At 46.0% G+C, this 24587-nt stretch overlaps 1 protein-coding gene across 1 annotated transcript in view; it reads right to left on the reverse strand.

Moving 5' to 3' along the window:
• Positions 1-2795: 2795 nt before the first annotated feature.
• Positions 2796-24587, reverse strand: part of LOC139256447 (small ubiquitin-related modifier 3) — a 36913-nt gene continuing 15121 nt past the window's right edge. The window contains exons 2-4 of the mRNA XM_070874227.1: positions 13399-13527; positions 11786-11857; positions 2796-3469 (exon numbers count right to left, since the gene is read on the reverse strand). Of these exons, the coding sequence (XP_070730328.1) occupies positions 3407-3469; positions 11786-11857; positions 13399-13527 (264 nt within the window). The 3' untranslated portion in view covers positions 2796-3406. The remainder of the gene's footprint in view (positions 3470-11785; positions 11858-13398; positions 13528-24587) is intronic.

The following is a 24587-nucleotide window of genomic DNA, read 5'->3' on the forward strand; positions in this document are numbered from 1 at the left end:
TATTCATGTGATCTTTAAATGTCTGCCATTGCCTTTCCACCGTCAATCCTGTAAGTATAATTTGCCAGTCTATCCTAGCCAATTCACATCTCATAATATGCCTGCGAAGCATCTTGGGACGCTATATAAATACAGGTTATTGTTGTGGTGGTCTGTGCTGTTAGCTGATCACAGCTTGGGTCGCAGATAGGCCAATGCATTGGTCTCGGTGACCTTGGACTGGGGGTTTGAGGGGAGTGGGGTAGAAAGAGAATTCAGCCATAGCTCCCTCTCCTGGACCGTGTATCAGACCCAGACCTGCTCGTCTGGTGGGTGAGACAGACCGTGTCACAGACCCAGACCTGCCCGTCTGGTGAGTGAGACGGCTGGTGCAGCAGACCCAGATCTGCGGGCTGTCAGCTCACAGGATGCTTTTTATGGAACAGCCGTGGGGTATGACGGTTGACCTCAGTAATGTTGGAATGCAGGGGGTAAAATCAGCCAATGAGTGTGCAGGGACCCCAGCATTGTGTGTAAGTGAGGAATTAGCTCACCGCAATGCCCCCAGTGCTCTAATAGCTCATGAACATTCATTGTCTGAGCTGATCCGTGAATAATAGCACACACGAGAAGCAATGTTCTTGTTGAGCTGCACAGGGCAGTGGAGGTGCTGCACAGGCTGTGGGCTGGCTTCACAATGGGAAAAACCGCACACGCATGGCAATGTGAAAAGGGCCACTCAGCCCTCACCCCCACCCAAATAAAAATGAAAGGGAACCTTGGCCTGAAGCACTGGAGACCACATTGGATGGCCAACCACAGCTCAGAACCAAAGGTCTCATTTACAAGGGAGAGCATTGGAGGGGGTATATACCGTTACTTGGGTCTGTTACAGCAAACACATCATTTTCAATGTCAGTACAATATCAGAGACACGGCTGAATGGGTCAGTAGTGTGTCCTCAGGTCTTTACAATGCACTGGCCAGACCTCACTTAGATGTTGCTATGATCACCAGGGCAGTAAAGATTGAACGCACAGGAGATCAGAGGCTTTGCAGTGTCGAGAGGGGGGGGCGGAGGGGAGGTTTGGGTATATCTCAAGGGGTAGAAAAGGGATTCTAGAATATTACTACAAAATATTAGAATAAATCTCAATTATAAATTGTGCACAAAAGCTTGAGTGCTGACCAGCATTTTAATCTTGTAGAATAACCGAGTGGGACCGAGCAGGCAAGAACCACTGATGGCTCTGGATGGATGCTAATTGCTTCCCGAGAAAGCCTGGTTTATTCCGTGTTATCTGATCTCAGATATTGGGCAGGTGCTAAAACTGGCCCAAACATCTCCAGGCAAGACGAGCCAGAATTTTTGAACCAGAGGAGCCGGGTCTTTGAAAGGTCAGGACCGGGTCAGTGGGCTCCCTATTCTCCAATCACCTTCCCCTCCCAAAGCTGACAAGGCTTATACATGAAGCAAAATGGCCTCATGGAGAATGGGGCAGCTGTATCAATCATGGCTCAGCGGGTAGCACTCTCGCCCAAATTAGACAGTCGTGGGTTCAAGACGCATTCCAGGATTTGTGCACACAATCCAGGCCGACACTCGTGTAGTACTGAGGGAGAGCTGCACTGTGGGAGTTGCCGTCTTTTGGATGATATGTTAAACAGATGTCTGCCCTCTCAGGTGGACGTTCTAAAGATCCCACGGCATTATTCGAACAAGAGCAGGGGACTTATCGCCCGGTGCCCTGGCCAATATTTATCCCTCAATCAACATCACTAAAAAACAGATTAGCTAATGATTTAATTCTGTTGTTTGTAGAACCTTCCGATAGGCAAATTGCAGTGTTTTCCTGCATTACAACAGTGACTACACACAATTCATTGGCCGGGAAGTCCTTTGGGATACCCAGAGGATATGTAAGGCATTAAATAAATGCCAGTTCTTTCTTTTACTTTGCTAGAGGCTTCATGCACCTGTAAACAGTAAATCAGGAACTGTCAGCCTTCAGGAGAAAGGACAGGGAGTGGGAGTGTTATACTGAAGGTGGGGAATCTGGGTACTGGCTAATAAAACATGTTCCTCCTGTGAGTAACACTCGCCCGAGAGGAGCAGCAAGCAGGGGTGCAGAGTACAGCTCCCTTTATATTGTTCATTACCCGTTATTATATATTTAACATCTACGCTCCTCGCTCTGCTGACTCCTGTTGGCCATCCTCCAGTACCTCACTTATTAGATATTCATTTTATGTGAATGTGGTTGGCTGTGTTACCACAGGGGGGCTTCAGGTCCAGGTCTGACCCAGTTCTTGCTCGCTATCCATAAATTCCCAGCGCAAGTCAGTGAAGCTGCGCTGATTGTGGTTTAAAGTACCCAAGGATGACACTTCTGACAATGTGGCTCTCCTGCAGTGCTGCGCTGGAATCAGGGCAACACTAATTCAACGAGAGTGTGACTGACTGAGCCAAGCTGACATTAATAGCAGGAGCGCAGGACAGTCCAGTTCCCCATTCGGCTGCTGGCTGCATTCAGCAGGGTCCCAGTGAAACCCTCAGGGTCCCAGTCAGTAGACTGAAGGATTTCATCTGTACAACACAGGCCACTCGGCCCATCTTACCTGTGCCAGGTCTTTGAAAGGGTCTGCAACACAGACTACCTCAGCCGGCGAGCAATGCAGCCTGTGCGAGAGTCACAGATCACGGATCAAATCCGGGTCGTGCTGGCCCATGTGGCTCAGGTACTGACCGTTTTAAGCAACTGAGTCAGAATTCCATTGTACAATGCGAAAAATACAAGAGATACTAAACATAACGCTTCAGTTTTTAATTATTTTAATAAGGAATTTATGAAACAACAGAGAGACACACATGAGGAAAACAAAATGAAGGAACTCATCTTCTGACCTACTTTACACTAATACAGCACTAAGAATGCTCTGTGGGTCTACAACAATACAAATTGTATAAAATAATGGGTCTGTCCTTACACTGTTGTAGGAAATGGCAACCGTTGAGCGAGCTATGCCAGTTTCAACCACCTTAAAACAATGAAATGAATAATTTACCTTATTACAAATTTTTAAAAGCTAGATCAGGAGCCAAACACAAAACAGATAGAATAAAAAAATAGTTTGCTAAAATGGACTTTTTTGGACTTAGAAATCTGGTTTGGTCGAGTAATCATACTGTTGGACACTTCAGTAAAAACCATTTGATTCCGATTGTTCTGTATAAACTGGTCATTTTTATTATTTAAAATCGAATGTGATAAGATTAACCAGCAAACCATAAAAGCTCTTATGAAGGTGTACGTGGACGTAAAATATTCTACAAGTGTTTTCCAAACTGCTGCTGAGAATAACTTGCTGCTTTGTCAGAAGCGCTGATGATCCACGGATCAGACAATCACACGGGGAGCGAAAGCCGTCAGTACTGGCCCCCAGTCTGCTGCTGGAATACATCGATCGTGTCTTCATCTTCCATCTCCAACTGCAACACAAGACAACAGTCAGAGCGATACAAGGCAACACGTGCTGCACTGCACCCCACGCCCCTGCACCCTCAGACCCCGCGCCTCCAGAGCCCCCCCCAGACCCCGCGCCTCCAGAGCCCCCACCACCCGCGCGCGCCCCCGACCCTCCTCTCTCTTCTTTCCCCCCCACCCCCCCCCGATCCCCGACCCCCCGCGCCCGAGGAAAAAAAAGTGTGTTTGAAGACCAGGCCCTCAAATCTGCCACCAAGCTCATGATCTACAGGGCTGTAGCGATACCCGCCCTCCTGTATGGCTCAGAGACATGGACCATGTACAGTAGACACCTCAAGGCACTGGAGAAATACCACCAGCGATGTCTCCCCAAGATTCTGCAAATCCCCTGGGAGGACAGACGCACCAACGTTAGCATCCTTGAAAAGGCCAACATCCCCAGCACTGAAGCACTGACCACACTTGGTCAGCTCCGCATGCCAGACACGAGACTCCCAAAGCAAGCGCTCTACTCTGAACTCCTTCAGGGCAAACGAGCCCCAGGTGGACAGAGGAAACGTTACAATGACACCCTGAAAGCCTCCCTGATAAAGTGGAACATCCCCACTGACACCTGGGAGTCTCTGGCCAATGACCTCCCTAAGTGGAGGAAGAGCATCCGGGAGGGCGCTGAGCACCTCGAGTCTCATCGCCGAGAGCATGCAGAAACCAAGTGCAGGCAGCGGAAAGAGCATGCAGCAAACCTGTCCCACCCACCCCTTCCCTCAACGACTATCTGTCCCACCTGTGACAGGGACTGTGGTTCTTGTATTCGACTGTTCAGCCACCTAAGGACTCATTTTTAGAGTGGATGCAAGTCTTCCTCGATTCCGACGTACTGCCTATGATCCTCCTCATTGTTTACTCCATTTCTAAATTTCGTGTCATTTGAAAACTTTGAAATGATGCCCTGTATACCCAAGTCCAGGTCGTTAATATACATCAGGAGCAGTGGTCCCAACACTGACCTCTGGGGAACACTGTATACTTTGCTCCAGCCTGAGAAACAACCGTTCACCATGACTCTGCTTTCTCTCCCTTAACCAATTTCACATCCACGCTGCCACTATTCCTTTAATCCCATGGACTTTTATTTTTTATCAAATGCCTTTTGAAAGTCCATATACACAGCATCAACCTCACTACTACAAAAGCAAAATGCTGCGGATGGTGGAATCTGGAATAAAAACAAAAAATGCTGGAAATCTCAGTGGGTCAGGCAGCGTCTGTGGAGAGAGACAGAGTTAATCGTCATCGGCAGTCGAGAGCAGCGTCGAGGAGGTCCGTTGGAGAGGCCTATAAAAGGCGATCCGGTGCAGCTACAGGGAGAAGGCAAAAAAGAAGTAGAAAGAAACAGAAAGGTGACGTCACAGCCAAGGGGGTAAGTGATTGGCTGGTGATTGGTGAGTAGTTTTTCTTTTTTCTCTTCTATAACAGTGAGTAAACTTTAGCATTGTTGTTGCCTATCTAAGGGTTAAGTCATGGCAGGACAGCTCGGTCACGTGTTATGCTCCTCCTGTACCATGTGGGAACTCAGGGACGACACCAGTGTTCCTGACAACTACGTGTGCGGGAAGTGCATCCGCCTCCAACTCCTGACGGACCGCGTTGCGGAGTTGGAGCTGAGGGTGGATTCACTCTGGAGCATCCACGATGCTGAGAATGACGTGAGTAGCACGTGTAGCGAGTTGGTCGTACCGCAGGGAAAGGGTCCACAGCCAGATACGGAATGGAAGACCAGCAGGAAGAGCAGTGCAAGGAAGGTAGTGCAGGAGTCCCCTGTGGTCATCCCCCTGCAAAACAGATGCACTGCTTTGGGTACTGTTGGGGGGGATGACTCATCAGGGGAGGGCAGCTGCAGCCAAGTTCATGGCACCGTGGCTGGCTCTGTTGCACAGGAGGGCAGGAAAAAGAGTGGGAGAGCGATAGTGATAGGGGATTCAATTGTAAGGGGAATAGATAGGCGTTTCTGCGGCCGCAACCGAGACTCCAGGATGGTATGTTGCCTCCCTGGTGCAAGGATCAAGGATGTCTCGGAGCGGGTGCAGGACATTCTAAAAAGGGAGGGAGAACAGCCAGTTGTCGTGGTGCACATTGGTACCAACGACATGGGTAAAAATAGGGATGAGGTCCTACGAAACGAATTTAAGGAGCTAGGAGCTAAATTAAAAAGTAGGACCTCAAAAGTAGTAATTTCAGGATTGCTACCAGTGCCACGTGCTAGTCAGAGTAGGAATCGCAGGATAGCGCAGATGACTATGTGGCTTGAGCAGTGGTGCAGCAGGGAGGGATTCAAATTCCTGGGGCATTGGAACCGGTTCTGGGAGAGGTGGGACCAGTACAAACCGGACGGTCTGCACCTGGGCAGGACCGGAATCAGTGTCCTAGGGGGAGTGTTTGCTAGTGCTGTTGGGGAGGAGTTAAACTAATATGGCAGGGGGATGGGAACCAATGGAGGGAGACAGAGGGAAACAAAAAGGAGACAAAAGCAAAAGACAGAAAGGAGATGAGGAAAAGTGGAGGGCAGAGAAACCCAAGGCAAAGAACAAAAAGGGCCACTGTACAGCAAAATTCTAAAAGGACAAAGGGTGTTAAAAAAACAAGCCTGAAGGCTTTGTGTCTTAATTCAAGGAGTATCCGTAATAAGGTGGATGAATTAACTGTGCAAATAGATGTTAACAAATATGATGTGTTTGGGATTATAGAGACGTGGCTCCAGGATGATCAGGGCTGGGAACTCAACATCCAGGGGTATTCAACATTCAGGAAGGATAGAATAAAAGGAAAAGGAGGTGGGGTAGCATTGCTGGTTAAAGAGGAGATTAATGCAATAGTTAGGAAGGACATTAGCTTGGATGATGTGGAATCTATATGGGTAGAGCAGCAGAACACCAAAGGGCAAAAAACATTAGTGGGAGTTGTGTACAGACCTCCAAACAGTAGTAGTGATATTGGGGAGGGCATCAAACAGGAAATTAGGGGTGCATGCAATAAAGGTGCAGCAGTTATAATGGGTGACTTTAATATGCACATAGATTGGGCTAACCAAACTGGAAGCAATACGGTGGAGGAAGATTTCCTGGAGTGCATAAGGGATGGTTTTCTAGACCAATATGTCGAGGAACCAACCAGGGGGGAGGCCATCTTAGACTGGGTGTTGTGTAATGAGAGAGGATTAATTAGCAATCTCGTTGTGCGAGGCCCCTTGGGGAAGAGTGACCATAATATGGTGGAATTCTGCATTAGGATGGAGAATGAAACAGTTAATTCAGAGACCATGGTCCAGAACTTAAAGAAGGGTAACTTTGAAGGTATGAGGCGTGAATTAGCTAGGATAGATTGGTGAATGATACTTAAGGGGTTGACTGTGGATGGGCAATGGCAGACATTTAGAGACCGCATGGATGAACTACAACAATTGTACATTCCTGTCTGGCGTAAAAATAAAAAAGGGAAGGTGGCTCAACCGTGGCTATCAAGGGAAATCAGGAATAGTATTAAAGCCAAGGAAGTGACATACAAATTGGCCAGAAATAGCAGCGAACCCGGGGACTGGGAGAAATTTTGAACTCAGCAGAGGAGGACAAAGGGTTTGATTAGGGCAGGGAAAATGGAGTACGAGAAGAAGCTTGCAGGGAACATTAAGACGGATTGCAAAAGTTTCTATCGATATGTAAAGAGAAAAAGGTTAGTAAAGACAAACGTAGGTCCCCTGCAGTCAGAATCAGGGGAAGTCATAACGGGGAACAAAGAAATGGCAGACCAATTGAACAAGTACTTTGGTTCGGTATTCACTAAGGAGGACACAAACAACCTTCTGGATATAAAAGGGGTCAGAGGGTCTAGTAAGGAGGAGGAACTGAGGGAAATCCTTATTAGTCGGGAAATTGTGTTGGGGAAATTGATGGGATTGACGGCCGATAAATCCCCAGGGCCTGATGGACTGCATCCCAGAGTACTTAAGGAGGTGGCCTTGGATATAGCAGATGCATTGACAGTCATTTTCCAACATTCCATTGACTCTGGATCAGTTCCTATGGAGTGGAGGGTAGCCAATGTAACCCCACTTTTTAAAAAAGGAGGGAGAGAGAAAACAGGGAATTATAGACCGGTCAGCCTGACATCAGTAGTGGGTAAAATGATGGAATCAATTATTAAGGATGTCATAGCAGTGCATTTGGAAAGAGGTGACATGATAGGTCCAAGTCAGCATGGATTTGTGAAAGGGAAATCATGCTTGACAAATCTTCTGGAATTTTTTGAGGATGTTTCCAGTAGAGTGGACAAGGGAGAACCAGTTGATGTGGTATATTTGGACTTTCAGAAGGCTTTTGACAAGGTCCCACACAAGAGATTAATGTGCAAAGTTAAAGCACATGGGATTGGGGGTAGTGTGCTGACATGGATTGAGAACTGGTTGTCAGACAGGAAGCAGAGAGTAGGAGTAAATGGGGACTTTTCAGAATGGCAGGCAGTGACTAGTGGGGTACCGCAAAGTTCTGTGCTGGGGCCCCAGCTGTTTACACTGTACATTAATGATTTAGATGAGGGGATTAAATGTAGTATCTCCAAATTTGCGGATGACACTAAGTTGGGTGGCAGTGTGAGCTGCGAGGAGGATGCTATGAGGCTGCAGAGCGACTTGGATAGGTTAGGTGAGTGGGCAAATGCATGGCAGATGAAGTATAATGTGGATAAATGTGAGGTTATCCACTTTGGTGGTAAAAACAGAGAGACAGACTATTATCTGAATGGTGACAGATTAGGAAAAGGGGAGCTGCAACGAGACCTGGGTGTCATGGTACATCAGTCATTGAAGGTTGGCACGCAGGTACAGCAGGCGGTTAAGAAAGCAAATGGCATGTTGGACTTCATAGTGAGGGGATTTGAGTTCAGGGGCAGGGAGGTGTTGCTACAGTTGTACAGGGCCTTGGTGAGGCCACACCTGGAATATTGTGTACAGTTTTGGTCTCCTAACCTGAGGAAGGACATTCTTGCTATTGAGGGAGTGCAGCAAAGATTCACCAGACTGATTCCTGGGATGGCGGGACTGACCTATCAAGAAAGACTGGATCAACTGGGCTTGTATTCACTGGAGTTCAGAAGAATAGAAACATAGAAACATAGAAACTAGGTGCAGGAGTAGCCATTCGGCCCTTCTAGCCTGCACCGCCATTCAATGAGTTCATGGCTGAACATGCAACTTCAGTACCCCATTCCTGCTTTCTCACCATACCCCTTGATTCCCCTAGTAGTAAGGACTTCATCTAACTCCTTTTTGAATATATTTAGTGAATTGGCCTCAACAACTTTCTGTGGTAGAGAATTCCACAGGTTCACCACTCTCTGGGTGAAGAAATTCCTCCTCATCTCGGTCCTAAATGGCTTCCCCCTTATCCTTAGACTGTGTCCCCTGGTTCTGGACTTCCCCAACATTGGGAACATTCTTCCTGCATCTAACCTGTCTAACCCCGTCAGAATTTTAAACATTTCTATGAGGTCCCCTCTCATTCTTCTGAACTCCAGTGAATACAAGCCCAGTTGATCCAGTCTTTCTTGATAGGTCAGTCCCGCCATCCCGGGAATCAGTCTGGTGAACCTTCGCTGCACTCCCTCAATAGCAAGAATGAGAGGGGACCTCATAGAAACTTTTAAAATTCTGACGGGGTTAGACAGGTTAGATGCAGGAAGAATGTTCCCAATGTTGGGGAAGTCCAGAACCAGGGACACAGTCTAAGGATAAGGGGTAAGCCATTTAGGACCGAGATGAGGAGAAACTTCTTCACCCAGAGAGTGGTGAACTTGTGGAATTCTCTACCACAGAAAGTTGTTGAGGCCAATTCACTAAATGTATTCAAAAAGGAGTTAGATGAAGTCCTTACTACTAGGGGGATCAAGGGGTATGGCGAGAAAGTAGGAATGGGGTACTGAAGTTGCATGTTCAGCCATGAACTCATTGAATGGCCTACTCCTGCACCTATTTTCTATGTTTCTAATGTTTCAGGTCATCGACCCAAAACGTTAACTCTTGTTTCTCACTCCACAGATGCTGCCTGACCCGCTGAAATTTCCAACATTTTCTGTTTTATATCAACCTCATTACTTTCATCGACCCTCTCCGTTACGGCAAAGAACTCAATCAAGTTAATCAAACACGATTTTCCATTAATAAATCCATGCTGACTTTCATTTATTAACCCACATTTTTCCATTGATTTTCTCCCAGATTACTGTCTCTCAAAATCAATGTTAGGCTGTAGTTGCCGGGTTTATCCCACTCCCCTTTTTTTGAACATGGGTGTAACATTTCCAATCCTCCATTTTCAATGGTCATCTGGCACCATTCCCATATCCGAAGAGGATTGGAAGATTATGGCCAGAGCCTCTGCAATCCCTTACTCTGTGACCTGGGGTGCATCCCAGATCCGAGCTGGACCGATAGTCAGTGATTATATATTCTCTGTCTCAGTAGTTACAGATTTAATTGTCTCTCTCTCTTACAAACTTTAACTCCTGGACCTGATGGCCTGTATCCTCGGGTCTTCAAGGAAGTGGCTGCAGAGATAGTGGATGCATTGGTTGTAATCTACCAAAATTTCCATGAATCTGGGGAGGTCCCAGCAGATTGGAAAACCACAAATGTAATGCCCCTATTTAAAAAAGAAGGAGGCAGACAGAAAGCAGGAAACTACACACCAGTTAGCCTAACATCTGTCGGAAACAGTAGCAGGACATTTGGAAAAGCATAATTCAGTGAGGCAGAGTCAGCATGGATTTATGAAGGGGAAGTCATGTTTCACAAATTTGCTGAAGTTCTTTGAGGATGTAACGAGCAGGGTGGATAAAGGGGAACCAATGGATGTGGTGTATTTGGACTTCCAGAAGGCATTTGACAAGGTGCCACATAAAAGGTTACTGCACAAGATAAAAGCTCACGGGGTTGGGGGTAATATATTAGCACAGATAGAGGATTGGCTAACTAACAGAAAACAGAGAGTCAGGATAAATGGGTCATTTTACAGTTGGCAAACGGTAACTAGTGGGGTGCCGCAGGGATCAGTGCTGGGGCTTCAACAATTGACAATCTATATTAATGGCTTGGATGAAGGGACCGAGTGTAATGTAGCCAAATTTGCTGATGATACAAAGCTGGGTGTGAAAGCAAGTTGTGAGGAGGACACAAAGAATCTGCAAAGGGATATAGACAGGCTAAGTGAGTGGGCAAAAATTTGGCAGATGGAGTATAATGTGGGAAAGTACGAGGTTATCCATTTTGGCAGGAAAAATTTAAAAAGCAAATTATTTAAATGGAGAGATTACAAAATTCTGTAGTACAGAGGAACCTGGGGATCTTTGTGCATGAAACACAAATAGTATGCAAGTACAGCAAGTAATCAGGAAGGCAAATCTAGAACTAGGGGGCATAATTTAAGAATAAGGGGTCGCCCATTAAGAACTGAGATGAGGAAGAATTTCTTCTGAGGGTTGTAAATCTGTGGAATTCACTGCCCCAAAGAGCTGTGGAGGCTGGGTCATTGAATATATTTAAGGTGTAGATAGATAGATTTTTGAATGATGAGTGAAGGGTTATGGGGAGCCGACAGGGAAGTGGAGCTGAGCCCAAGGTCAGATCAGCCATGATCTTATTAAATGGCGGAGAAGGCTCGATGGGCCTCTCCTATTCCTGCTCCTATTTCTTATGTTATGTTCTCTCTCTCTCTCTCTCTGATAGGTTAACTAAGCAGAGACCAGAGACTGAACCTGGGATCATTCTTGTCGATACATTACAATACAGCCAATGAATTTACTAAATGAGCGATTCTGTAGCACTGAATATGCTTTTGCCCAACAGTCTATGAGTCTTCGAGTCAACCTACTTCCTACAGGAACCAGTGCCGTAACACGACAACTGTTCTTACTGCAGCCATATCTTCCCCGAGAACTCCAGCAAAGTAGCTCATAGTCTTCATTTACCCATATCAGTCCCCAAAATGCATTCTCTAACTGGGAGCAGGTAATTACTATGCTCCTAGACCACTGGGACTGGCTGCTAAGGGCTGATGTTCCGAGGATGGGCGATGGAGTAAAATTGGACAAGAATATCTTGCATGGGCAGCACTTCAACTAGCGGCAGTGGTGGGCGAATGGCACGGAGGAGCAAGCTATCCATCCACCCATGGCAGCAGAGGAACAAGTCAATGCAGTCCCTGTGACAATATCGTACTAAACCCAACATGGGGTTGGCCTTGTGCCATTGGCCTGGTGCCGGGGTCAGGTCATACCTGTGCAGGTGTGTCTGTTTCATTAATCGGCTGTCCATCAAACCGGAATCTGATCTGTCGAATTGCCAAACCCTAGAAATAGAAAAAAGTATTTGAGAGGCTAGAAAATGTACAGAGAACAGTAGCTTTAACACCGTAATACATCTTGGACTGATCATGGGGCCAGGAACCACAGCATCTCACTAACTGTGGGACTGGTCCCCCAGGAGCTGCTCTGTGACACTGTGACAGGACATCGGCCCCTGCCTGCTGTCCTCCACACAAGAGAGCGACCTACAGGTAACATCCTACAGGGGCGGTGGGGATTGTCCAAGAGGGAGAGCTACAGTGAGCTCTGCTGGCTCATCGGCAGTGGCCTGGGGACAGGTTAATGTCTCAGATTATTGCAGCGATCAGCAAGTACAGGGAAACAGGCTTACGTCAGGAAGCAGATGAAAAGGGCAAAGATACAGAGAATCAATTTATTCTCCAAGTGAGTGGACAAGATAGCTTTTCATTTGATAAAAATGGCCCCCCCCACCCCCCCAAAGGGCATGGTGTGCCTGGTGCACGCTCCAAGGGTCGTCAGTGGTCACCATACTTCATGCTCGTGTCCAGTGGGGAATATCGGTAGTTGCCTTTCAATATCACAATCAAGCTCCTCTCACCGTTCCTCCGCCACGATTTCTCGCTGCTCATCCGCAACAAACATTCGTCGAACCTCCGCCACAATCACTCGCCGAAATCAAGGTGCAGCAAATAGGGGTTCGGGGCCCAGAAGAGCCGAGGGCCCAGGGGCAGCATGGGCCAGCCCACACTGCGATATGTGCGTGCACTGGGTCTGTGCAACAGAGCAGATGTCCAGTCGTCCTGGTTAACCCTTGCCACTGGATAAAGGCCGTGTATTGGCTGATGTGCAACGGTCACCACACGTTAAAAAAATCCACACACGGGCATCTTCTACCCCTGGAGTTCAGGACTGGAACATCAGCTCCTTCATTGAAACATCTGTGAACTCATGTGGAAGCAAGTCATCCTCGTTCGGGGACCACCTATGATGATGATGATGAATCAAGCTCCATCCTGTTCCCATCCAAAGTCCACACACAAATACACTTTGCTGCACAGGTCACTAGCAGTGATCTGGGGCAAAATCTCTGGTCTAAATCAGGAGCACTGAGATTCATTAGAACATTTGTTTTCAAAAACCTGTGAATTGAACATCCTACAATTCATTCCTTTTCACTTACTTTATCACCTCAGCTGAGAGCAGCTAATTCAGCAGAGCCTGGTGTTGAAACTTGGGACCTCCTTTTGCCATGTGGCATAGTACATAGACAGCGTGTACTTAGCCACTGAGCCAATCATTTATCTCACCGATTGGTACTAAAACCCTCAATCAATGATGGATTCTGATCACAAGCTGGCTTGACTCCACATTTAACAGGGTCTTTACCACTGAGCAAGAGATCAGCTCACTGCAACATCTTTAAAAGCTGATGACACAGGCCTGATTTACCGCTCCAATTCATGGACAATGCTCACTATACCGTGGAGATGAGGAATTCAACTTCAGTCTGTCTCCAATGCTAAAAGCCTCCCAGATTTATACACTGCAATTCAAGTTCTCGTACCTGGCGCTCACAGTACGCTTTCATCAATTTGCTTAGAGGTGTATGCTTTTTGATTTTGAACTGCACAACGGAACCATCTTGGCCTGCCACCTTCAGATTAATGTGGTCGTTTTCTGATTTCAGCACATCCTGTGGAGGAGAAAAGAAATCCAGGGGGTGAGGATGGGTATGAGCACGAGTAGAATCTCACAGATGGAGTTAGGTAGCAGACACTTCCCAAACCAGAAATGATAACCAATCACACCAGTACAATCAACGCAACTACATCACTAAACTGCAGTGCCCCAGAGATTCAGCTTGTAAACCCTGCCTGTAACTAAATCACACCATCTCCCAGGTTAGCGCTCAGTGAGTTGCAATCAGTTGGGGTGGCAGTATAAATAGAGAGGTTACAATACCCAAACAGGCCACTCGGCCCAACCAGTCCATGATCGCATTTACCCTCCACGTGAGGAAATGGTTCCAATCACAATTACACAACCTGTTCCCACATTCCTTCAATCGTTTTCCCTTCATCCAGCCGATCTTCAATATTAACAGTGATTTCCACAGCCTCACCACTATGTGAAGAAGTTTCTCCCACACTGTTCTAAATCTGACATTTAATCTTGTATTTGTGGCCGCTCATTCTAGACCCCTCAACTACTGGAAACAAACAGGCTTCTATCTACCCTGCCTCATTCTTTCATAAATCACATCACCCAATAATCTGCATGGTTCTTAACAAAAAACACTTTGGTGCTGCAATTACATCGAGGTTACAGCACAGAAACAGGCCATTCAGTTCAACTGGCCCATACCGGTGTTAATGTTCCACACAAGCCTCCTCCCACACCTCTTCATTAATCCTATCCAGCTTCCCCTTAAATGCATCAATACTATTCGCCTCAACTACTCCCCCTGTGGCAGCGAGTTCCACATTTTAACCACTCTCTGGGTAAACAAGCTTTCCCTGAATTCCCGATTGGATTTATTAGTGGCCATCTTATATTTATGGCCTAGTTTTGGTCTCACAAGTTAAAACACTTTCTGTATGTCTACCATATCAAACCCTTTCATTATCGCAAAGATCTCTAGAGAAAAGAACCCCAGCCATGTTCGGTCTTGGATAGTTCAGAGATCATCCTTGTGAACCCAGATAATACAAATTGACCTTTGCGCCCGCAGCTTAGGGCAAGAGAGAAAAATAATAAGCTTGTGCTCCCGCTCCCGATCACAATCCAGTGACTCCTGCTGGAGATGTTCGTGTGCAGATATCAGAATGGGGCTGGGCTAATGCCTCATGCACTCAGCATATGCCTGGACTCTCACTTGGGAACCGCATGCTTGAGTCAATGATTTCAGGAGAAAGGGTAGGAGAAAAAGGGGAAAATAAATGTAATCAGCCAACAGAAATACAAAACAAAGATAAATGACTAAACTGCAAACATTCCCTCACGTGGACCTGACAGTAAATAGTAGACTGCTTTGCTCCTCATTTCTTAGAATATAACACTGCCTACATCAAGAGTTGCCCCCTCCCCTCTGGAATTGGGGGGATTGTAGGCAACGTTCCCCTAAAGGTGGGCAATCTGGAGGTCCCATACAGGATGTTCACCAGCTGGAAAAGATACCAACATGCCACAGTGGCTTTGCAGCAAATTTAAAGGGACCGCACACAAAAAGAATTAGAGGGAACAGTGGTTGTAGGTAAATGCAGCAAGACAGCATTCCCGATAAAAATGCACTATTTCCCAGGCCCCTGCCCAGTTCTGCTGTGTAACCAACTACAATAGAACTACTCACAAAGCCACACAGCAACGTGTCTAATAGTGCCCCCTCACTTTTGTGGGGAAATATGTGTCCTCCTTCTGACTAAACCCCAAGGACATAGACAGAGATCTTGTAGCCACTGAGATCTCACTATGGCAGCAGCATGAATTTTTTTAATTATTCATTCACAGGATGTGGATGCTGCTGGCAAGGCCAGTATTTATTGCCCATCCCTAGTTGCCCCTCGAGAAGGTGGTGGTGAGCCGCCTTCTTGAACCGCTGCAGTCCGTGTGGTGAAGGTGCTCCAACAGTGCTGTTAGGGAGGGAGTTCCAGGATTTTGACCCAGTGACAATGAAGGAATGGCCGATATATTTACAAGTCAGGATGGTGTGTAACTTGGAAAGGAACCTGGAGGTGATGGTGTTCCCATGCACCTGCTGCCCTTGTCCTTCTAGGTGGTAGAGATCCCAGGTTTGGGATCCATGTCAAATGTAAAAAGCACCGAGTACTTATAACAAGTACAGATTGCGTCCTTCCAAACTTGGATTGGGTCTGGAAAGAACACGTTGAGCTATAACACTGGGTTACAGTACTGGTGGGTACAGGCCTGTCACTATATAACACTGGGTTACAGTACTCGTGGGTACAGGTCTGTCACTAACACTGGGGCACAGTATTGGTGGGTAGAGGTCTGTCACTGTATGACGCTGGGGCACAGGTCTGTCACTATAACACTAGGGTAACAGTACTGGTTAGCAGTGATTGGATCAATTAGAGATGATTAATTAAGTGCCTCCTGCAAGCATACTGGTTTAGATGGCATTTTCAATAAAGCGCTTTAGTACACCAAATCTAAATAACCCACAAGACAAAACTACATGTAGGAACTGAAGGGCACATGTCAATGTCCTACTACTGCATGCCAAACAGTACGAGAAAGCTAGTACGGGTTGAACGTCCCTTATCCGGAACCCTCGGGACCTGGCCTGTTGCGAATGAGATATATTTCTGGATAAGGGGAGGTCACGTGTTTTCTAATTGTACATACTGATAACTGTTCGGTGCACGTTGATTAACAGGAATACATTCAGCCGTGATGTCCCCCATCATTAGGCAACTAGCTGATATTTTCAAGGTCCACACAAGAAGGGACCCCACTTGGTTGAGGTACAAGATGGATGCAGGTGCATAAAACTTTGCTCTGGTACAATCCCCAACTTGAGCAAGGAACCCTTGATAAACATATTTTTCAAAAAGCTTAGTTGGTGCTACAGAACTACAACAGGGCAGAATGAGTCAAATGCTACAAAACATAGGGGGCGGAAAAATGAAGGATAAAAAAGTACTTCTTAAAAATACTTCCAAGTTAGTGAGCTGTGTGATTTTAATTCACCAAAGCTGCCAAGCAACTCTCCCCTGCCTAATTGGTGAGCAGAAGTTTCCAGCACGCGTGTGTATTTTATATTACATACAAATCACATTACATGAGGTGTTGGCGAGCTGAGCGGGCCCCAATGGGCTCCAAGGGTGTCAGCTCCGAGGTTGGGTAAATTTATTTTTCATTGATATTTTTCACCGGCCGCGTTCTGCGCATGCGCCACCCAGTGGCTGGGAATGGTTCCAAACGAGGGGTGGTTCCGGATAAGGGAGGTTGAACCTGTACTCAAGTGTTTCCCCTCCAATTCAACATTAGTTGTCTTTTAACAAGCAGGCCACATTTACAGTAAATCAATCACAGGAGAACTAATAATACATCAGGAACTGGTCATCGATTCCTTCAGTAACTTCAACCCACATCAAACATTGTTTTCTTGCCAAACTATCACTGGGTTTCAATTGTATTGCTACTTATCAAAGATTATTGTAATTGTGGAAATATGCAGACTATGGCAACATAAAATGGAAAGACCCCCAAGATTAAGGTTAAGGTGCCTTGAACATAAAATGAATTACCAATTGACATTTGATTAGTCAGGCTTCCTTAACATCGCCAGTAACTAGAATATATTAATCAACAGGGTACGGACAAAATGTAATCAAGGAAATGGGACAGATTGTAACTAGAATAACCCAATCACCAGGGCACAGACAAATGTGTAGTCAAAGGAGATGGGCCAGATTATAGAATAGTATAAACCAGGAGGGGAAACCCCACCTAGGCTGCGAGAACCTGGGAACAACACTCGACAGAAGCAGGGACCAGGGAGCGACCCTTGAAGGAACAGTGTCAGGGCCGGATTGTTCACCTGGGAACGTATTGGGTAACTATGAGAGAGCGTTGAGTGGAAAGGAACATCTTTTGGAACACCTTTCTGCAGGGTTAAATAAGAGTATAAGTAGTGAGTCTTGTACTGCTCCTGTATTAAATGAACATTAATGTTACTGCCATCTGTCTAGTGTGTAATTTGATATTTAACTCAGGAACCGTCGCAGGCAACGACTAGACTAGCGAAATTGCCGCTTGTGCAACAATAATCAAGAACCGTTGAGCACTGCAGCAGGGTGGCACTGCAGCAGGGTGGCACATCACTAGAATTCAATTCAATTAAAAATGGCAAGAAACAACTTGCACTTATATAGCATCTATAACGTAATAAAACCCACGACAAGGCTAGGAATTAAGCTGAATATGATAGCCAAGGACTTCATACCAATATTGGACATTTTATTCCAAATATCCAGCATCACCTCAGACAGAAAGCTTGCAGCTCACAGGTTCTTTCTGAACAGTGCATACTATACCAATAAGACAGAAATCGGAAACACACTGAATGATCAGAACCTACAAGTGTGAAACAAAAATGATCAATTAGCATTTGTGCGTGCTCAGGGATAATCTGTGCAGCCGCGAGCCCTCCCAATTCAATTCATCTTCTGAGTGTAGAGAATAATCACAGGCAGAATTGAAAAACGGCTATCTCAGTGGTGAAAAGTGTGTGTAACTGAGCCACACACAGCAGAAGGCTCGATATTGAATTCTCAGCCAGTGTACAAACTCTCCATCACCCAGGGCCAGTGAGAGGGAAGCCTCAGGCCTGATGCTCCTGACCTCTATCTTGCGACTTGTGCGGGCACTGGGTGAGGTCAGGCTCAGCTGTGGTGCCTTCCACTGTAAAATAGTCTGATATTTACAGGCTAGTCTAACATTTGAAGAACGCTGGAGGGCAGCAATGAATCTGGGAGGAATAAAGCAGAACACTGCTTTCTGGTAGCTCTATACCAATTTGATGTGCTTTCTAGAATCTGGAAAGGACAAATAACAGGGAAAAAAGGCCACTCCGGCCAGTACAAATGTGCCTGCTTCTTTCTGTGTTTTTGTCTATTTGCTCATAATAACCATAATCCAGTCAGCAAAACAGCTCCAGCTCTCAGACAGCTTTCACCCCTCTAGGGTTGTGGCAACTGTCACATCCTAGTCTAGAGCACAGAAACAAGCCATTCAGCTCAAATGCTCAATATTGGCATTTATGCTTCACGCAAGCCTTCTTCGACCCCTCTTCATCTAACCCCATCCCCTTTAGTAACCTTGGAGTGCATGTCCACAGATCCCTGAAAGTAGCAGGCCAGGTTGATAAGATGGTTAAGGCGGCATATGGAATGCTTGCTTTTATTAGCCGAGGCATAGAATATAAGAGCAGGGACGTTATGCTTGAACTGTATGAAACAATGGTTAGGCCACAGCTGGAGTACTGCATGCAGTTCTTGTCACCGCATTACAGGAAGGACGTGATTGCACTGGAGAGGGTACAGAGGAGATTTACAAGGATGTTGCCGGGAGTGGAGAATCTTAGCTATGAGGAAAGATTGGACAGGCTGAGTTTGTTTTCCTTGGAACAGAGGAGGCTGAGGGGAGACCTCATTGAGGTGTATAAAATTATGAGGGGCCTAGATATAGTGGATAGAAAGGGCCTTTTTCCCTTAGAGGGATCAATAACCAGGGGGCATAAATTTAAAGTAATTGGTAGAAGATTTAGAGGGGAAAGTTCTTCATGCAGAGAGTGGTGGGGGTCTGGAACTCACTGCCTGAAAGGGTGGTAGAGGCAGAAACCCTCACCACATTAATAAGTACTTGGATGTGCACCTGAAGTGCCGTAACCTGCAGGGCTACGGACCAAGAACTGGAAAGTGGGATTAGGCTGGTTAGCCTCTTGTTGACCGGCGCGGACATGATGGGCCGAAGTGGACACTTTCCGTGCTGTAAACTTCTATGATATCCCGGTGATGAACATTCAATAATATCCCTGCCAGGATCAAGATCACATTTAATAGGCTTTAAAACCCCAAAACCATCAACACACTTAAAACCAGGCCTTTTTGCTGGACATGGGCTATCCCACTCTCTCCAATGACTCATGAATTCTACTTGGCCAAAAAGCCAAAACACTCATGTAGTTTAATTCCAACAAAACCATTTAATAAAAGTCAAAAAAACACAAATAGGAAGGCAAAGAGGAACTATGAAATTAAATTATCAAGGAACATAAATCAAAATAGTAAAATATTTTACATCAATAAAAAAAAGGAAGGTTGGGATGGGAAGGCACAGGATAATACCACAGGTAAACATAGAAACATAGAAAGTAGGCCATCCGGCCCTTCGAGCCTGCACCACCATTCAATAAGATCATGGCTGATCATTCCTTCAGTACCTCTTTCCTGCTTTCTCTCCATACTCCTTGATCCCTTTAGCCATAAGGGCCATATCTAACTCCCTCTTGAATATATCCAATGAACTGACATCAACAACTCTCTGCGTCAGGGAATTCCACAGGTTAACAACTCTGAGTGAAGAAGTTTCTCCTCATCTCAGTCCTAAATGGCCCGCCCCTTAGCCTAAGACTGTGTCCTGGACTTCCCCAACATCGGAAACATTCTTCCCGCATCTAACCTGTCCAGTCCAGTCAGAATCTTATATATTTCTATGAGATCCCCTCTCATCCTTCTAAACTCCAGTGTATAAAGACCCAGTTGATCCAGTCTCTCCTCATATGTCAGTCCAGCCATCCCTGGAATCAGTCTGGTGAACCTTCGCTGTACTCCCTCAATAGCAAGAACGTCCTTCCTCAGATTAGGAGACCAAAACTGAACACAATATTCCAGGTGAGGCCTCACCAAGGCCCTGTACAACTGCAGTAAGACTTCCCTGCTCCTATACTCAAATCCCCTTGCTATGAAGGCCAACATACCATTTGCCTTCTTCACCGCCTGCTGTACCTGCATGCCAACCTTCAATGACTGATGAACCCTGACACCCAGGTCTCGCTGCACCTCCCCTTTTCCTAAGCTGCCGCCATTCAGATAATATTCTGCCTTCGTGTTTTTGCCCCCAAAGTGGATAACCTCACATTTATCCACATTACACTGCGTCTGCCATGCATTTGCCCACTCACCTAACCTGTCAGTCACACTGCAGCCTCTTAGTGTCCTCCTCACAGCTCACACCGCCACCCAGTTTAGTGTCATCTGCAAACTTGGAGATATTACACTCGATTCCATCATCTAAATCATTTAATGTCCCGGGGTGGTGGGGGACTGAGGGCGAGTGTCCTGGGAGAGGGAGAGAGAAACGGTGGTTGAGGGTGTGTCCCGGAGGGGCAGGGTGGGAGAAGGTGCCGGGGGCTAAGGGTGAGTGTCCGGGGGCAGAGCGCGAGCCGCGGACTGAGGGTGCGTCCCGGGGGTAGGGAAGAGAGTTCTGGGGGGCTAAATGAGAGATGGCAGAAATATTAAATTATTTTGCTTCAGTATTTATCAGGGAGATAGAACAGGTGGACAGGACATTGGATGATGAGATTAGTAATGAGATAAGTGCATTTAAAATAAAGAGGGGATTATATTAAACAAACTAATCAAACTCAGAGGATAAAACCCCTGGTCCGGATGGACAGATGGATTGCATCCATGCATTTTTTTTAAATCTAGGGAAGAGATAGCAGAAGCATTACTACACATATTCCATAATTCATTAGAAAAAGGTGTAGTGTGAGAGGACTAGCAGATAGCGAGCGTAATAATTATATTTAAGGGGGATAGAACATGTCCAAGGAATTATAGACCAGTCATCTTAACATCGGTGGTAGGAAAAATAATGGAATTGCTACTAAAGGAGAAAATAGAACATCTAAAAACCAAAAATATAAAAATGAATAGGTGAATAAGGTGCCACACAAGAGGTTACTGAACAAAATTAGGGCTCATGGGATTGGGGGCAATATCCTAGCATGGATTGAGGATTGGTTAACGGACAGAAAACAGAGAGTAGGAATAAACGGGTCATTTTCGGGTTGGCAGGCTGTAACTAGTGGGGTACCACAAGGATCGGTGCTTGGGCCCCAACTATTCACAATCTATATCAATGATTTGGATGAAAAAACCAAATGTAATATATCCAAGTTTGCTGATGATAAGAAGCTGGGTGGGAATGCGAGTTGTGAGGAGGATGCAAAGAGGCTTCAAGAGGATATAGACAGGCTGAGTGAGTGGACAAGAACATAGAAAATGGAATATAATGTGGGAAATGTGAAGTTATCCACTTTGGTACAAAAAATAGAAAAGCAGAGAATTTTTTAAATGGTGAGAGAGTGGGAAATGTTGGTGTTCAGAGGGACCTGGGTGTCCTTGTACACGAATCACTGAACGTTAACATGCAGGTACAGCAAGCAATTAAGAAAGCAAATGGTATGTTGGCCTTTATTACAAGAGGATTTGAGTATAAGATTAAAGACGCTTTACTGCAATTATATAGGGCCCCTGAGAGACCTCACCTGGAGTATTGCATACAGTTTTGGTCTCCTTACCCAAGGAAGGATATACTCAACATAGAGGGATTGCAATGAAGGTTCACCAGACTGATTCCTGGGATAGAGGGATTGTCCTATGAGGAGGGATTGAGCAGAATATTCTCTAGAGTTTTGAAGAATGAGCGGTGATCTCACTGAAACATACAAAATTCTTACAGGGTAGATTCAGGGAGGATGTTTCCCCTGGCTGGGGAGTCTAGAACCAGGGGTCAGTTTCAGAATAAGGAATTGGTCATTTAGGACTGAGATGAGTAGAGGGTGGTGAATCTTTGAAATTCTCTACCCCAGAGGAGGCTCAGTCTTTGAGTACATTCAAGACGGAGATCAATAGATTTTTGGATATTAAGGGAATCAAGGGATATGGGGATATTGCGGTCAAGTGGAGTTGAGGTAGAAGATCAGCCATGATCTCATTGAATGGCGCAACAGGCTTGAGGGGCCAAATGGCCGACTCCTGCGCCTATTTCTTATGTTCTTAGTCAACCTTATTGAATTTATGAAGGTAACAGAGAGTAGAAAATGGTAATGCAGTTGATGTAATTTATCTAGATTTTCAAAAGGCCTTCGATAAGGTACTCCATAATAGACTGATGAACAAAGTAAGAGAATGCAGAGTCAGGGGACAAGTAGCAGAATGGATAGCTCGCTGGCTTCAAGACAGAAAGCAGAGAGTAGGGGTAAAGGGTAGCTGTTCACAGGGGTAGAAGGTGGGTAGTGGTGTTCCATAAGGATCAGTGCTGGGGCCACTGCTGTTCAGACTTTGGAATCAAAAACACAATTTCTAAATTTGTGGATGACACGAAACTGCAAGGGTGAGGGGGGGGGGGGGGGGGGGGTGAGAATTGTCAATACCGAGGAGAACTGCAACAAATTACAGGAGGACATGAATAAACTTGCAGAATGGGCATATAATTGGCAAATTAAGTTCAACACAGATAAATGTGACACATTACATTTTGGTAGGAAGAATAAGGAGATCACTTATTACTTGGAGGGTGCGAGTCTAGGTGAGGTAGAGGAACAAAGGGATCTCGGAGTACAGATACACAAATCACTAAACGTTGCAACACAGGTTAGCAAGGCCATAAAAAAAAAACAAGCAATAGGGTTTATTTCTAGAGATATATAATTGAAAAGTAGGGAAGTTATGCTAAACCTGTATCGAACCTTGGTTAGCTCACATTTAGAGTACTGCCTCATCATAGGCAGTCCCTCGAAATCGAGGAATACTTGCTTGCACTCTAAAAGGCGAGTTCTCAGGTGACTGTACAGTCCAATTACAGTCTCTGTCACAGGTGGGGCAGACAGTCGTTGAAGGAAAGGGTGGGTGGGGAGTCTGGTTTGCCGCATGCTCCTTCCGTTGCCTGCGTTTGATTTCTGCATGCTCTCGCCGACGAGACTCAAGGTGCTCAGCACCGTCCCAGATGCTCTTCCTCCACTTAGGGCGGTCTTGGGCCAGGGATTTCCAAGTACCGGTGGAGATGTTGCACTTTATCAAGGAGGCTTTGAGGGTGCCCTTGAAACATTTCCCCTGCCCATCTGGGGCTTGCCCGCCGTGTAGAAGTTCCAAGTAGAGCACTTGCTTTGGGAGTCTTGTGTCAGGCATGCGAACAATGCGGCCCGCCCAACGGAACTGGTCGAGTGTGGTCAGTGCTTCGATGCTGGCCTGATCGAGGACGCCAACATTGTTGCGTCTGTCCTCCCAGGGGATTTGCAGGATCTTGCGGACTCGTTGGTGGTATTTCTCCAGCGATTTTAGGTGTCTACTGTATATGGTCCACTTCTCTGAGCCACTACAGCCCTGTAGACCATAAGCTTTGTGCTAGATTTGAGGGCCTGATCTTCGAACACTCTCTTCCTCAGGCGGCAGAAGGCTTCGCTAGCGCACTGGAGGCGGTGTTGAACCTTGTCGTCGATGTCTGCCCTTGCTGATAATAGGCTCCCGAGGTATGGAAAGAGGAAACTGCCTACAGTTCTGGTCGCCATATTATAAAAAGTATATAGAGGCACTGGTGAGGGTGCAGAGAAGATTTACAAGGATGATACCAGAAATGTGAGTGTATACATATCAGAAAAGGATGAACAGGTTGGATCTCTTTTCTCTTGAAAAAAAGGCTAAGGGGTGACTTAATAGAGGTGTTTAAAATTATGAAAGGTTTTGAAGAGCATAACTAGAGGTCATCAATATAAGATAGTCACCAAGAAATCCAATAGGGAATTCAGAAGAAAAATCTTTACACAAAGCGTGGTGAGAATGTGAAACTCGCTGCCACAGGGAATGGTTGCAGTGAATAGTATCGATGCATTTAAGGGGAGGCTAGACAAGCGTATGAGGGGGATGGACGGACGGACGGATGGTTATGCTGATAGATTTAGATGAGGAAAGACGGGAAGGAGGCGGCTCGAGTGGAGCATAAACGCCAGCATGGACTGGTTGGGCCGACTGGCTTGTTTCTGTGCCGTATATAAGATGTAATCCTATGTATTAATACTAAGCTCCAGAGCCAAGAAACACATGTTTCAGATCACCTTTCAAATGATCCACTAACATGGTAAAGTTTATGATCTCATTTAGTGTTATGGTAATGCTGCTAGTCATCTGGCTTTCTGATGCGCCAAGAGGCAGCAAACTTAAAGGT

This window comes from Pristiophorus japonicus, unplaced genomic scaffold, assembly GCF_044704955.1.
Source record: "Pristiophorus japonicus isolate sPriJap1 unplaced genomic scaffold, sPriJap1.hap1 HAP1_SCAFFOLD_727, whole genome shotgun sequence".
Lineage (NCBI taxonomy): Eukaryota > Metazoa > Chordata > Chondrichthyes > Pristiophoridae > Pristiophorus > Pristiophorus japonicus.